The sequence below is a fragment of the Solanum pennellii genome, chromosome 6 (genome assembly GCF_001406875.1).
Source record: "Solanum pennellii chromosome 6, SPENNV200".
NCBI lineage: Eukaryota > Viridiplantae > Streptophyta > Magnoliopsida > Solanales > Solanaceae > Solanum > Solanum pennellii.
Genome location: NC_028642.1, coordinates 57,458,545 through 57,471,755, shown reverse-complemented (window position 1 = coordinate 57,471,755; position 13,211 = coordinate 57,458,545). Strand labels below are relative to the sequence as shown.

The following is a 13,211-nucleotide window of genomic DNA, read 5'->3' as shown; positions in this document are numbered from 1 at the left end:
ATTTTTTTTTTAATTATATATCCATTCAAAGAAACTCAATCTGAAATTCAACCATCAACTAATCAAATTGTATTTCATGTCGATCGGGTGCCTAACTTTTCACGGGCAACACGATTTTGACCATGCCATTACATATAATGTTTTTATTCCCAATAACATATAATACACATTTGGTGTTGTCCACCTCATCCAAAAGAGGAATTTTCTTTTTTTCTTTTGTACAAAATTTCACTAGGAATTCTCTTGAGAGTTTCAATAATTGACCAATGGGGGTATTGATCTTGAAAAACTAACGGAGATAAGGTCGATAGCTTGCTTTCTCGTGAAAGTACGGAAGAAGGTCGTTGAGGTAGAGTCCATAGGCAAACTTCTTAGGATGTCTTTGCCTCGTTCCCGGTTCCTTTTGAAGACCCATAGTAGCCGCAAAGCATCATTCTGCACTCAAAAGATCCAATGCTTGAATGAAGTACAAATTACTTTGATTCAATCATACAGAATCAGCTTAAGTATTCCTTTTTTTTTTTCTCAAGATGATGATAAAGAATTTCGAATCAAATATTTATTTTAGTTAAGTTATTCAGTATTGTAATAATTAATTCAAAATTAATAGCATATGACAATTGTTAAACAATAAAAACTATAGGTTTATAGTAAGGAAAAGAATTCAATTAAATAGAAGTGATAAATAAATCATTACTTACCTATTTTATAATAATAATAAATTCAATTCAATCTCATAAGTAAAGTTTAAAGAGGATAATGTATATATTCGAGAGTGGAGCCAATGGGGTTTCTCCAAACTCCCTTCAACGGAAAATTATATGACTAAAGTTATTTTGTAGGTATATAAAATAGATATCAAAAATCTCCTTTGACTTTATCATATGTTTATTTTTTAAATATATATTAAACCTTTTAGTGAAAATTTAAATTCTAAATTTTAGACTCATTATCGTATCTAATTTTCTTTTACATAAATTAATATATATAACACAAATGTATACAAACAAGCCAATCACTTGGTCAAGCCGTCAAGGTGAAGAACCTGGTCCTGTTTTTAGATTGAGTATAAGTGGAGTAATACCAACCTCGAGGCATTTCCACATGGTTGCGTACTTCTTTGCTCTCTCAATTTTGAAAGAAATATTTTTGTACTATTACTAAAATAATATACTTAATATATTTTTATATATTCGAAAAGATAGAATAGAATATACGTATATATTTATTAAGAAAAAAGAAAGATTAATTAATATTGTTCACTTAAGAAAAATATATTTCACAACAAATTTGAAAAGAATATCCGAGGGGAAAGCATTCCACTCGATTTCTGTTATTTTAAAATATTTTTTTTATTTTTTAATAAGATATTTAATTTATAATTATATTTATTCTTTATTTTAAATTTCATTTTTTTAAAGAAAAAAAATCGTGATCATTCAAACATCACTAAAAAAATACTTAAAAGAAGCTGTAGTTGGTAGTTTCTAGATTAAAACAAATATATTATAACCATGATAATCATTATTAACACTTTACCATAGTTGAGAGAAATAGTAAGAAAACAAAACTGAAAAATAAGTTATACATTACTGATTGTTGTTCTAAAATTAATCTTCTCATGAGGAGGCATGGACAACCATCTTGGAGGAATAATCTGACTCCACATTTTCCCAATTAAGTTTTGATGCAACAGTTTCATCACTGAGAAAATACCCCTGAAAAATGATAGTAACATACAAGCATTTCAGATATATCAATAATAGATGCAACATGAATCAGAATTAGTCAATCATAAAAATATGATAGTACTTGAGCCCAACTCTATCCTAAAAGTCAGTTCACCTGTTCATTTTTCAACTAGTATGAAACTTTTATCTATATAACTTCCTCTTCAAGTACTGGGGCGTGGATTAAAAAGTCAAGCAGAAATGTACCTGATTCTGATATCATTTACCTCGAGTTTATTTAAAAGTTCCTTGGCATTAGGAGCGGATACAAAAATTTGGGGGGCATTAGGGCAGATGAATCCTTCCTCCACTGCTTTGTCAATAAACGTCAAAAGGGAATTGTAGTAACCATCTACATTCAATAATCCTACCTGCAATTAATATTATTTCAATCAATTTACTGTTAATCATGGGGAAAAAAATTCTAATTAAGTTGATTAAAGGTAATTAGAAATTTGATTACCGGTTTATCATGGATTCCAAGATAAGCCCAAGCAATGACTTCAAGCAGCTCTTCTAAAGTCCCATAGCCACCTGTAATATTTACTCAATTAGTCCAATAATTTCACTAGAATTGCCATAGTTTAATTTCTTGAAAATAAAAGGTAGTCATATGTATTAGTTTAATTTCTTGTCTTGAAAATAAAAGGTAGTCATATGTATTTTGTAAAGAAATAGTATAAATTAGTGAATGCGAGCGAAAAATAATTAAATCGATGTACTCATAAAAAATATTTTATTGTCGTATATCACCTTGATCTAATTGTATAAAATAATAATGAATTCAAAGATAATTTATGCCATCATCTTCGAGAAAATGATTCTTTTTAATAATTCAAAATATTTAGTGACAATAACTTTTTTTCCTTTAACAGCAATTGAGTTAATATCATTACATCCAAAGTCATTAGAGCCTTTAGCAACATTATACAGAGTGTTAGATTATAAATAAATTCCTATACTATATTAGTGCATATAGCGACAATTATATTATTGGCACATTAATTTTTTAGGCATAATATATATATTGGATCCTAAACTTGGTTTCAAATTTTAACTTTGACCTCCAACTTTCATTATGCACAAACAGACACTTAACTATCCAACTTTTAAATAAATAAACACATGAGTCCTACATGACAAAATACACTTAGGACACCACGTTGGACAAAAAATGATATGTAGGACATGTGTGTCTATTTGTTCAACTTTATACAAGTTTAAGAGTCTATTTGTACACACCCAAAGTTGAAGGACATAAATATAATTCGAAGTCAAATTAAAGAGCATATTTATAATTTATGTATTATGCCTTTTTTTATAAAGTAGATGATAAACCTGTTGATGAAAATTTTATTTATATGATAAGGTGGTTATTATATGGTGAAAAATGGGGAAGAATGAAGAGGAACCAGGTAGAGCAATAAAGGCATCAGAATGTTTGGCCATTTCAGCTTTCCTCTGGTGCATATCTGCAACTGCCTTCACTTCTCCTACTGTTTCACCAGTTATCTGCATGTGGCACCACAACTATTTATTATTATAGTAAAAGTATTCAAATGGTTGGAAATTCGAGTTCATCAGAGGTGAAGCTAGGTGAGGATTCATGGATACTGATAAATTTACTAGCTTTTTCGTAGACCTTATATTTGTATTAGAAAATTAAATAAGTATATCTATATTAACATATGAACCCTCAAATAAAATTGATTTAGAATCCCCAAACTCCCAGTCTTGGCTCCGCCTCTGACACCCATAGTAAGTCATCGTTCAAACATATTGTAACATTCACGATCGATTAGTAAATTTCAACTGTGATCTATTTTATTCTTTTGCTTTCGCTACGTAAAGAAAAAATAAGTACTCTTTTATGAATTACATATGTCATTTGACTAGATTTAGATTAATATGTTATGTAATTTCACCAAAGTCAATGCAAAGTACCCATACAAGAAGTCAACTGACACTCAACTTTGTTAGCCCCACACCAAGTGGATATATATATAGAGTCACTGAGTTAGACATATTATCTCCAGAAACTATTGGTGGGGGGTCTCTCTTTGTGGCCTCAGAAGAGGGGTATATATACGACACTGGCGGAGCCACCTTGTAGTCAGGAGTTCATCTAAATTTACTTTGTCGGAGAATTATATTATTTGCTTAATATAATTTTTAAGTAGATATCGAACTCTCTTTGACTATTTTATGTATCTATTTCTTCAAATTTTGAATCTGAACCTCCTTATTTAAAATTCTGACTAAATCACCGACCTCGTAATTGCAATTTATAACAATATAAAACAAGAATAAAAAGGAAGAACAGTGGGGAAAAGAACAAAAAGAAAACGATGAGGCTTGTAATGCATATATTGCAGCCTCTATGCAGGGTCGTCGTCCTTTCTCCAGTCTACTATTGTACGTAACTGCTGTTAATATACTAGGCAACACGGCACGTTCAATTACATCCATTGCTTTCTGCTCGAACTATGCAGATCTGTCATGAATCGATCTCTATTTATTTAGAAAGATAACTATAAAAAGATGTATAGTCTCTATATAACAATTTTCCATTATATTATATAATGGTTGAACTTTTTTGGAGCTGATTTTTCATGTTTAATTATATAGTGTGTTCGCTTAACTAAAAAATATCTAGTCAAACATAGTACTGCCTATGGCAAGGTCTACGAGAGCGTTGAAGTGGCCTGGGCAGGAGTCATGATAGAACATGACGTTTACTTGGTGGATTTCTTAAGAAATAAAGTTATATCAACTATAGTTTTTGGCATGGATAAGTGTTTGATTCTAACAATAAGTGGTATCAGAATCAAGGTCATGGATTTGATTCTCAAGATTGAGCAACATGCTAAATAAGGTACGTGTTTGGAGGGGGTATTAATTATTAGATAAAGTCAACATCCTACCTATGACAAAGCCTGTTTATCCAACATACTGCTTGCGCAGAGATTGGGGTAGTATCGTAGGTCATGATCGAATATACTGAGCTTAGTTAAGAAATAAGGTTATACCTTTACTATCAGATATAATTTTTGATATTATGATAAGGTTTGATCCTAACGGAAACATGTTCCTATTTTTATATATATCTAAATTAAGTAGTCCGCAAAGAAGACAAATTGTTGTGTTAGAAGGAGGGGGACCAAAAGGGAGGGAAGGGAATAAAGAAAGCGATAGCTATCGAACAAGAAAATTCTGAAAACAAAAATATTAAAACCAAACATACTACATAACTAAATACAATACTAGTATCAAAATATTCCAACTTCCTTTTTTTTGGATCACATACCAACAACAAGAATAAACTTCATACAAAGATAACAAGAATGAGGTACAAAATACATCAAATATGAGAGGCTACCACAAAATCCCCCTAATTTCATTTGTTTTCTTATTTTCTTTGTTTCACTTTATTAAACTAATTAATAATCGAGTATATATATAACTCAAATTAACATCTAAATATTGTGACTAAAAAACATACCTCTCTCGGCATTAATGTCTTGGGAATCACACTGAAGAAAAGAACATGTAAAATTTTGTTACCACACCTAATTAATAAAAAAATATATTTGAAGAAGAAAGAACTGACCCAAGGACATGGCGACCACCGTTATGAACTTCTTGAGAGACCAAACCCATCAAACCAATGCTGCCTCCTCCATAAACCAGGTCTATTTTTCTTGATACCTTTGTTTTATACAAAAAAAATTGAAGTATATAATAAAATAACAACTTCAAAAACATAACATTTTCACAATTGGCTTAGATGATTCATATAATCTACACATTATAATAACAATAAAGTATATGCATAACACTATAAGAAAACTTTATAATAACAATAAAGTATATGCATAACACTATAAGAAAACTTTATAATAACAATAAAGTATATGCATAACACTATAAGAAAACTGTGAATTACATGAGAATTTTTCTGATATTATCATAAAAATTTACAGAAAGATAAGTTTCTTACGAATTTTCATACTAATCCCAAAAAAATTCACATGTAATTCATAGTTTTCTTATAGTGTAAGTTAAGTTGCATCATCATCATCAATATCTTAAAGAGACGAAAAACAATTAGAGTGTTTAAGAAGCAGAATAGTATTTTTCTTACTATTTCTCTTCCAAGCTCAATTGCAGCTTCCTTATAGATACTTTTTTTTCCAGCACTACTCCCACAAAACACACAAATCCTCTTGAATTTTGACTCTTTTATTTCATCCTCCATATCTTTTTTTTTTCTCTTTCTATATATGTGGGAATATAATGGTGGGTTATCTTGAGTATAAATAATGGAACAAGTTACACTACCTTTTATAGTAGTAAAAGTTTTAACTTATATGCAGCTTACGATTTAAAGAAACATCTACACATGTATGTTATCTTTAGGCGATTTATAATTTTGAAAATAAAATAAATATTATATAACATATAGTAATAACTTCCATGCCCCTTGGACAAGTAGCAATAAAGAATTATTGCTTATCAAATTGCCACGTGCATACACAATCCGTACTGCGTAACAGTATTAGATTTTATCTTGTTAATTTTAACGAGATATTAAACTTGTACTGATTAACAACCATTAAGAAAAAAGGAACTACAAACAATATATACTCGCTCAATTTCGTTTGTGTGAGATTGTTAGTGTAGAAGTCTATGATTTCTTCGGTGCTGGATTCAGAATTTTAAATATATTATTATACGTGTTTAAGATAAATTAAATTCTTATCAGAGATATATAAATATATTTTTTAAAATAAATATAAAATTTACGAAAAAATTACTGAGATCCCGAAAACCCCAACTTCTCACCTGAGATCTACCTGCCTACATCCCACCTACTTGAAATTATAACGTATATGTAGAATATTGGCTCCTCTAATGAATTGAATAACGAACGAACATGAGTAAAAGTATTAAAATGCCTAATTTGTGAATGAGAAGGAATAGAGTAATTATCCCATGTGTACACTTGTCATTTGCATTAATGTAATCAGAAATTATTACTAGTAATGATAATAATAATAATAAGTACTAGTCAATAATGAGCCTCGCAAGTAGTAAAGTATCCGTACATATTACTCTGTGTGGGCCGTTGGGGTACTGTGAGTCAAATTAAATAGGACTCACAACGTGGAACTTTAGAAACGTATGATAATAGTATTAGCTTTCTTGGTCACAAAATTACTATTTTATCGTCTCATTTTATGTGGTAATATTTGATCTGATATAGAGTTTAAGAAATAATTAAGACTTTGAAATGTTTATCAAATTATCCTTTAAAAAAGTAACTTATTTTTCTCTCTTCTTATAAATATATTAGAAAATTAAGTGGAACCAATAAGAGTAAAAGAGAAATTATATCTTTAAATACTTACCATATAAGCAAAACTTTGATTTCTCGTTCAACATCTTTTTTACATGGTTCTTCCTTCATCGCGAATTAATTATTATATTATTATTGTATTTTATGTTGTATTTAAATTAATATGCTATGTATTTTATTGTTATTTTGTATTTAAATTAAATTTTTCATCTTACCATTTTAATTTTGTATATTCTTTGTAATGAAAATTAATAATAAAATGAAATTTTATTATTAGTGAAAATTATTTAAAAAAATACATTAATTTGAAATTAAAGTAGTATATATTAGAATATTAGATTTAAAAAAATACATTAATTTTATTACATTTAAAAGGACTTATGATTATTAGATATTTAACTAAAGAAACTATATGTAAAATAATATGTTAATTGGAACGTAATAGAAATATAATAAAATATTGAAAAAGTAAAATAGAGAGTGTGAATAGTAGTTCTCCAAATTTGGAGAATTACTATTCAATTCTCTGAATTTGGAGAATAGAGAGTGATTTGGAGGTGGGTTGGAGTGTTCATTCTTTATGTTACTCTCCAAATATAGAAATGAAGAGTAAAATAGAGGTGGGTTGGAGATAGTCTTAATTAATTCTTTATCTCATATTGTGCTCCATAGCAAACATAAATATGTATAATTCGTTATACATATATAATAAACCAATTGTATACTTTGCTATACATATACAAAAGAAAGTAGTTGTATACAAATCAATTGTATAATTTGTATATGTATAAAACGAGAAAGAGAGAAAGACAAAAGAAAATTGGGCAGGAGAATATTTGTATTGTATAATTATAAATGTATAGGACGAAGATACATGCATTGGTACATACAATTTTTTCTCTCGCTTTCTACAAACAGAAACACAATTTGTACATTTCGTTTCTGTTTGTATAAGCGATAGATGCGAGGATGACGAGCGATATCTGGGACAGGGGAACAAAAATATATGTATATATAAAAAAATTTCTCGCTTTATACACAAAAATACATTTTATACACTTGTATTTGTATAAAAGTGAAAGAAAGCGAGCAAGAGACGAAGAGTGACGAGCGAGAGTCTGAGGGAGAGAGGTGAATCGATGAGGTAAGAAAAGAAAATTGCATGGTTTTCAGTAACGGAGACTTTTTTCACTAGTGGTAATTAATTTCGCATGTAAAAGTAAAAGGCATTTCTCACCTCCATGCCCTATGGCTATAAGCATGGCTGGATATATTATAGGTGGTCTTTAATGAACGGATAAGATTGAATATGAACGAATTAAAAAAAAATAAGATGAAAATGGGTACTTGCAATTTTTGATTCATATTGTTTGTACTATTAATTAATGTCACACTTAACCCATACTCAATTATATTACGGTGTTAAAAAACTATAGAGTTCAACATCTAGCTATACATGGCTTGTAGCATGGATTTTTTTTTCCAAGGCTATCAAATCAGTTAAAAAATAATTACTATCAACATTTCATAAAAATTAAAAAAAATTGGACTAGTAATTCTGAAAAAATAAAATGAACAGATGATATATATATTACAAAATATATAGACTTGACAAATTATCTGAATCAACCTAATTATTTGGTATTTGAAACCCAATGATTGTTCATATTTATCTCGTTAAATCAAATCAAATCAACTCAGCTTGCTCAAGATCTTATTGGGCGGCAAATCTAAGTCAGGCGAACACAGTCCCGACCTTATCAATGTATTAGAGGCATACTAATATAATCAATCAACCCATCAAATCAATTTTCTCAATCCTAAGTGGTCACAACATCTAGATTCAGTGTTTGTTTCAAGTCCTCTTCATGACAACAAAATGGATAGAAGAGTTTTTCATTGCATAACTAGTCTTTCCTCACCGATATGAGTTTAGGTGGGATGACAAAGGTGTGTATCAGATTCAAAGTGTTGGTTATGAATAAAATTTGGTTGAGAGTGTCATCTTTATAAATGAGTTTTGTGATATTTAAATTCAACTTAATCGAACTTTATTAGAAATATCAGAAACTAAACACTAGATAAAAAAAGCGAAGTCGGTAATTGCATTAATTAATGAATGAGTTAATTATATGCATTTAATATGGATGGGAACACATAGTTTTCTGGTACTGAGTACTGATGTTTACACTTTTCTAGCCATTTGTTGGCTCCCAATTCTGGTAATCTTTTTTTCTACATTTTCCGGTTTACGTCGTTTTTACTTTGTTTGGATAATGACTATTCAAATCATTTCGTTTTTTCTATTTTTTTTCCTACTATTAGCTAGAGGGTTTAATGATGCAGCTTTGTGTGGATATCCTCATATATTTTTAAATTATTGAATTGTAATTAATTATTATTTAAAACTCTAATCAAATAAGTACTAGTCTATTTGTGAAATCATAATAATAATGTACTACCGTCGGCAAGATAACTTCTCACGGAGTTGGTACCAGAAAGAGTACTTTTTCGGATCACTTTTACTTGTTACATTTTGATTGATTAATATTTAAAAATATATATTTTATTATATTATTATAAAAAGAATTATAAAATTATAGCATTTTTCATATATTTTTTAAATACTTATTGACTTATTTCAATCTAATTTAACTTCAAAAACTAGTCTAAAGTAATAAAATGTGATGAAGTAAACTTTGGGACTTGGGAGGAAGTATATGTCAACAGTAACAGTAAAAATTGAGAAGCAAAGTCAGAATGAGAGCATCTCCAATCCTACGTTCTATTTTACTCTCCAATAATTACTTTATATAATTCTCATGTGATACAAAAAGTTATTTTTTCAATTTTTTATTTAATTATTATATTTTATTCAAAAAATTTAAATACCATAAATTGCACGAGAATATTATATAGCATATAAATTAACGAACAAATTCAAATAAAATTGAAATACGATTAGATAAACATTACATAATCACTCAATTTTCGAAATTATACGTTGCTCCTATAAATACTCTATTAATGCATTACGGAATTCAAAATGATCATTTTTGTCCTTTTTATTATGTCTAGCTAAAAATTGTTCAAATCGAAGATTTTCATCTAACACCATTTCTGTCGTTGGAGTTGAAGCCTCTACGATATCTTGAATTGGTGCATTAAGATCACGTTCATCCTCAACTATCACGTTGTGTAGTATAATATATATAGTTATTATATTATGTAACACTTTCTTTCTCCGAAAACGTGACGGACTTGCAATAATTGCAAAACTTTGAATTCTCGTTCAACATCTTTTTGACACGGTCTCGTTTCATCGCGAATTAATTATTATATTATTATTGTATTTTATGTTGTATTTAAATTATTATGCTATGTATTATATTGTTATTTTGTATTTAAATTAAAATTTTCGTCTAACCATTGTAATTTTTATATTCTTTATAATGAAAATTAATAATAAAATAAAAAATATTATATAATTTTTAAAATGACTTATGAATATTAGATATTTAATTAATGAAACTATATGTAAAATAATATGTTAAATGGAAATAATAATAAAATATTGAAAAAGTAAAATAGAGAGTGTGAATTTGGAGAACTACTATTCACCTCTCAATAAATAGAGAATAGAGGGTAATCTGGAAGTGGGTTGGAGAGGACATTCTCTATTTTACTCTTTAAATATAGAAAATGAAAAGTAAAATAGAGATGGGTCGGAGATGGTTTGTGAATTTTGTAGACAAAACGCAATGACAAAGAGGCAGATAAACCCCAAAAATGCCTTGTTAAAAATTTCAAGTGGTCCTGTATAAGGGATAGCTCTGGCTATCTTTTTTTTTCCACTTGCTACGCGTTAAGGCGCGATTATTTCAAATTCGTAGCAAAAGATCCTATTTTGGGATAAAGCACTTTCTATCAAAGATAACTTTATATTAAAAGCTCAAATTCGAGAACTCTGATTAAAGATAAAGTACTTAAGACTACAACCCTGGGCGGTTATAAAAAACAGGTCTCTAAATCTAATCCCATACAAACTGGTTGAAGGTTAAATGATAATAGTAGTACTATATATGAATAGGATGGGTGAAAAGGATGCTGAATTTATCCTTATAAAAGCAGGAATTGGGTACATAAAATGTCAGACTCAAGCTATCATAATTCATATTTCTCTATCATGTTAGATTAAAAAGGAGATGAAATACAACAGGAGTAGCCATCAGCAAGTGGAATATTTGAATTTACTCCTCATCTGCATGCTTTGGTTTCTTATTTGTTCCAAAAATTTTGGTTGGCAAGAAAGGGATAGCAATGCATATAATTGAAGTTACAATAATACCGTCCTATACTTTATTATATACATATGAACACATTATTGTTGAATGAGACACTATACAATGTGTGGTATATGGAGATAATAAGTAAATCAATAACAACATATCTAGTGAAATCAGAAAATGTTGAACTTATGCAGACTTTAACACTATCTCATGGAGAAAGAAAGGTTGTTTCCAAAAGACCATCGACTCAAATATAGCAAATCCAGATATAAAGAAGAATGAAACGGTAAAAAAAATATAACAAGCTAAGTAACAAGGAAACAAGCAAAGTCTGGCACAAATAGTGTAGTGCTAATCTAAAACATAATAAACAACATATTAGGATTGTTGACACCCAATTTTTGACCCGCGTCGGTATAAATTAATTATCGAGCTTCGAGAGTTTTTCAAATTATTTAATTCAATTAGTTTTATAAAATCTTGCGAAAATAAAAAAAAAAAAAATTAGAAAAAAAATATATATATATAAAAAAAAAATTTAAATATATATATATATAATGTATGAATGTTATGTTACTTCGAATACGCTTTGACATAATTTTCGATAATATATATATATATATATATTTTTTTTTACATAATTATGTATATAAGTAGTATATTTTGTGATTATTCCAAATATATATATATACATATGTGTATATATATATATATAAATATGTATATGTATATATATATATATGTATATGTATATATGTATATCTTAAGTTTAGAGAGTATTCTATTAAAGTAGTTTACTTTAAATCACAACTATATTTGAATCATTATTTTATAATTTAAATAGTTATGTTACAAAATAAATAAGCTCGTTAATAAATTTATACCAAGTTCGTTTTATTTTAAATCAATTGGCTATTTGTTAAATTGAACCCATTTTCCCTTTTGATTTTGAAGAAACGAATCTGGGCCTTCTCCCAAATACCAATTCTCTCCCTTCCAACCCATTTTGATACCCAGGCCCACTCCTCCACCAACCCCAATTAAAATCCCAGGCCCATTCCCTCTTCCCAATCCCATTTCCCGTTCCAGCCCACCGAATTAATCCCTCAAGCCCACCTAATGCCCAAATTTCACTCAGCAGCCCAATTCTTCCCAACGCCTAAGCCCACTAAACATTCCCATAATCCAATTATCCCTCCTACCCAACCCAACCCTTAAAACCTTAACCCAGCCTAATTCCTCAACCCGTTCCCTCGACCCGCTCCGACCCGTTTCCCCTTCCCTTCTTCCCCTTCCCCTCACGCGTTCATTCAGACGCAGAAATACCCAGAAAGAAAAAAAAACAGAACGCCAGCACCCCCCACACGTTCTCGTCTCCCGTCTCTTTCTCCTCTCTCGCGTCTCCCTCACGCGTTCTCACCCCTCTCTCTCTAGCGCGTAGAAGGACGAAGCGAGGAGTAACGGAAACCTGCGCTCCAGTTGTCCTCGCGACAGCCCCCCTGCAATCCTGTCCTCGTCGCAGCCTCGCAGTGAGCAAAACGACAAGCTTTCGTCCTTGCCACGACAAGATGATGACACGTAGCTCGCAAGGACAGTCAAAATCATCCCGACCCTCCATCTCTCTTCCCGTTTGAATTGCTTTTTTGGATAAGATTGGGGATTCGAATTTCAAATTCGAAGGGGCCTAAATCGTTCCCTCCAGCCCTCTCCCTCGAAACCCTAAGTTTCCTCTATAAATACCCCCTCCGAAAAACATTGAGGGGGTTGAAAAAATTTTCAGTAGGGTTGGGACATTTCTCAGAAATTTTGTCGAAAGTTTAGGTTGAATCTTTG

The 13,211-nt window shown here is 29.9% G+C and overlaps 1 protein-coding gene across 1 annotated transcript; it reads right to left on the bottom strand.

Moving 5' to 3' along the window:
* Positions 1-42: 42 nt before the first annotated feature.
* On the bottom strand, positions 43-6,073 carry LOC107021496 (cytokinin riboside 5'-monophosphate phosphoribohydrolase LOG1-like). The gene is made up of 8 exons (XM_015222173.2): positions 5,875-6,073; positions 5,341-5,438; positions 5,233-5,263; positions 3,143-3,242; positions 2,194-2,264; positions 1,958-2,101; positions 1,589-1,718; positions 43-435 (listed from the first exon to the last, which is right to left on the bottom strand). The coding sequence occupies exons 1-7, from the start codon at positions 5,986-5,988 to the stop codon at positions 1,620-1,622; spliced, it is 657 nt and encodes a 218-aa protein (XP_015077659.1). The 5' UTR covers positions 5,989-6,073; the 3' UTR covers positions 43-435; positions 1,589-1,619.
* Between the last annotated feature and the right edge of the window lie 7,138 nt (positions 6,074-13,211).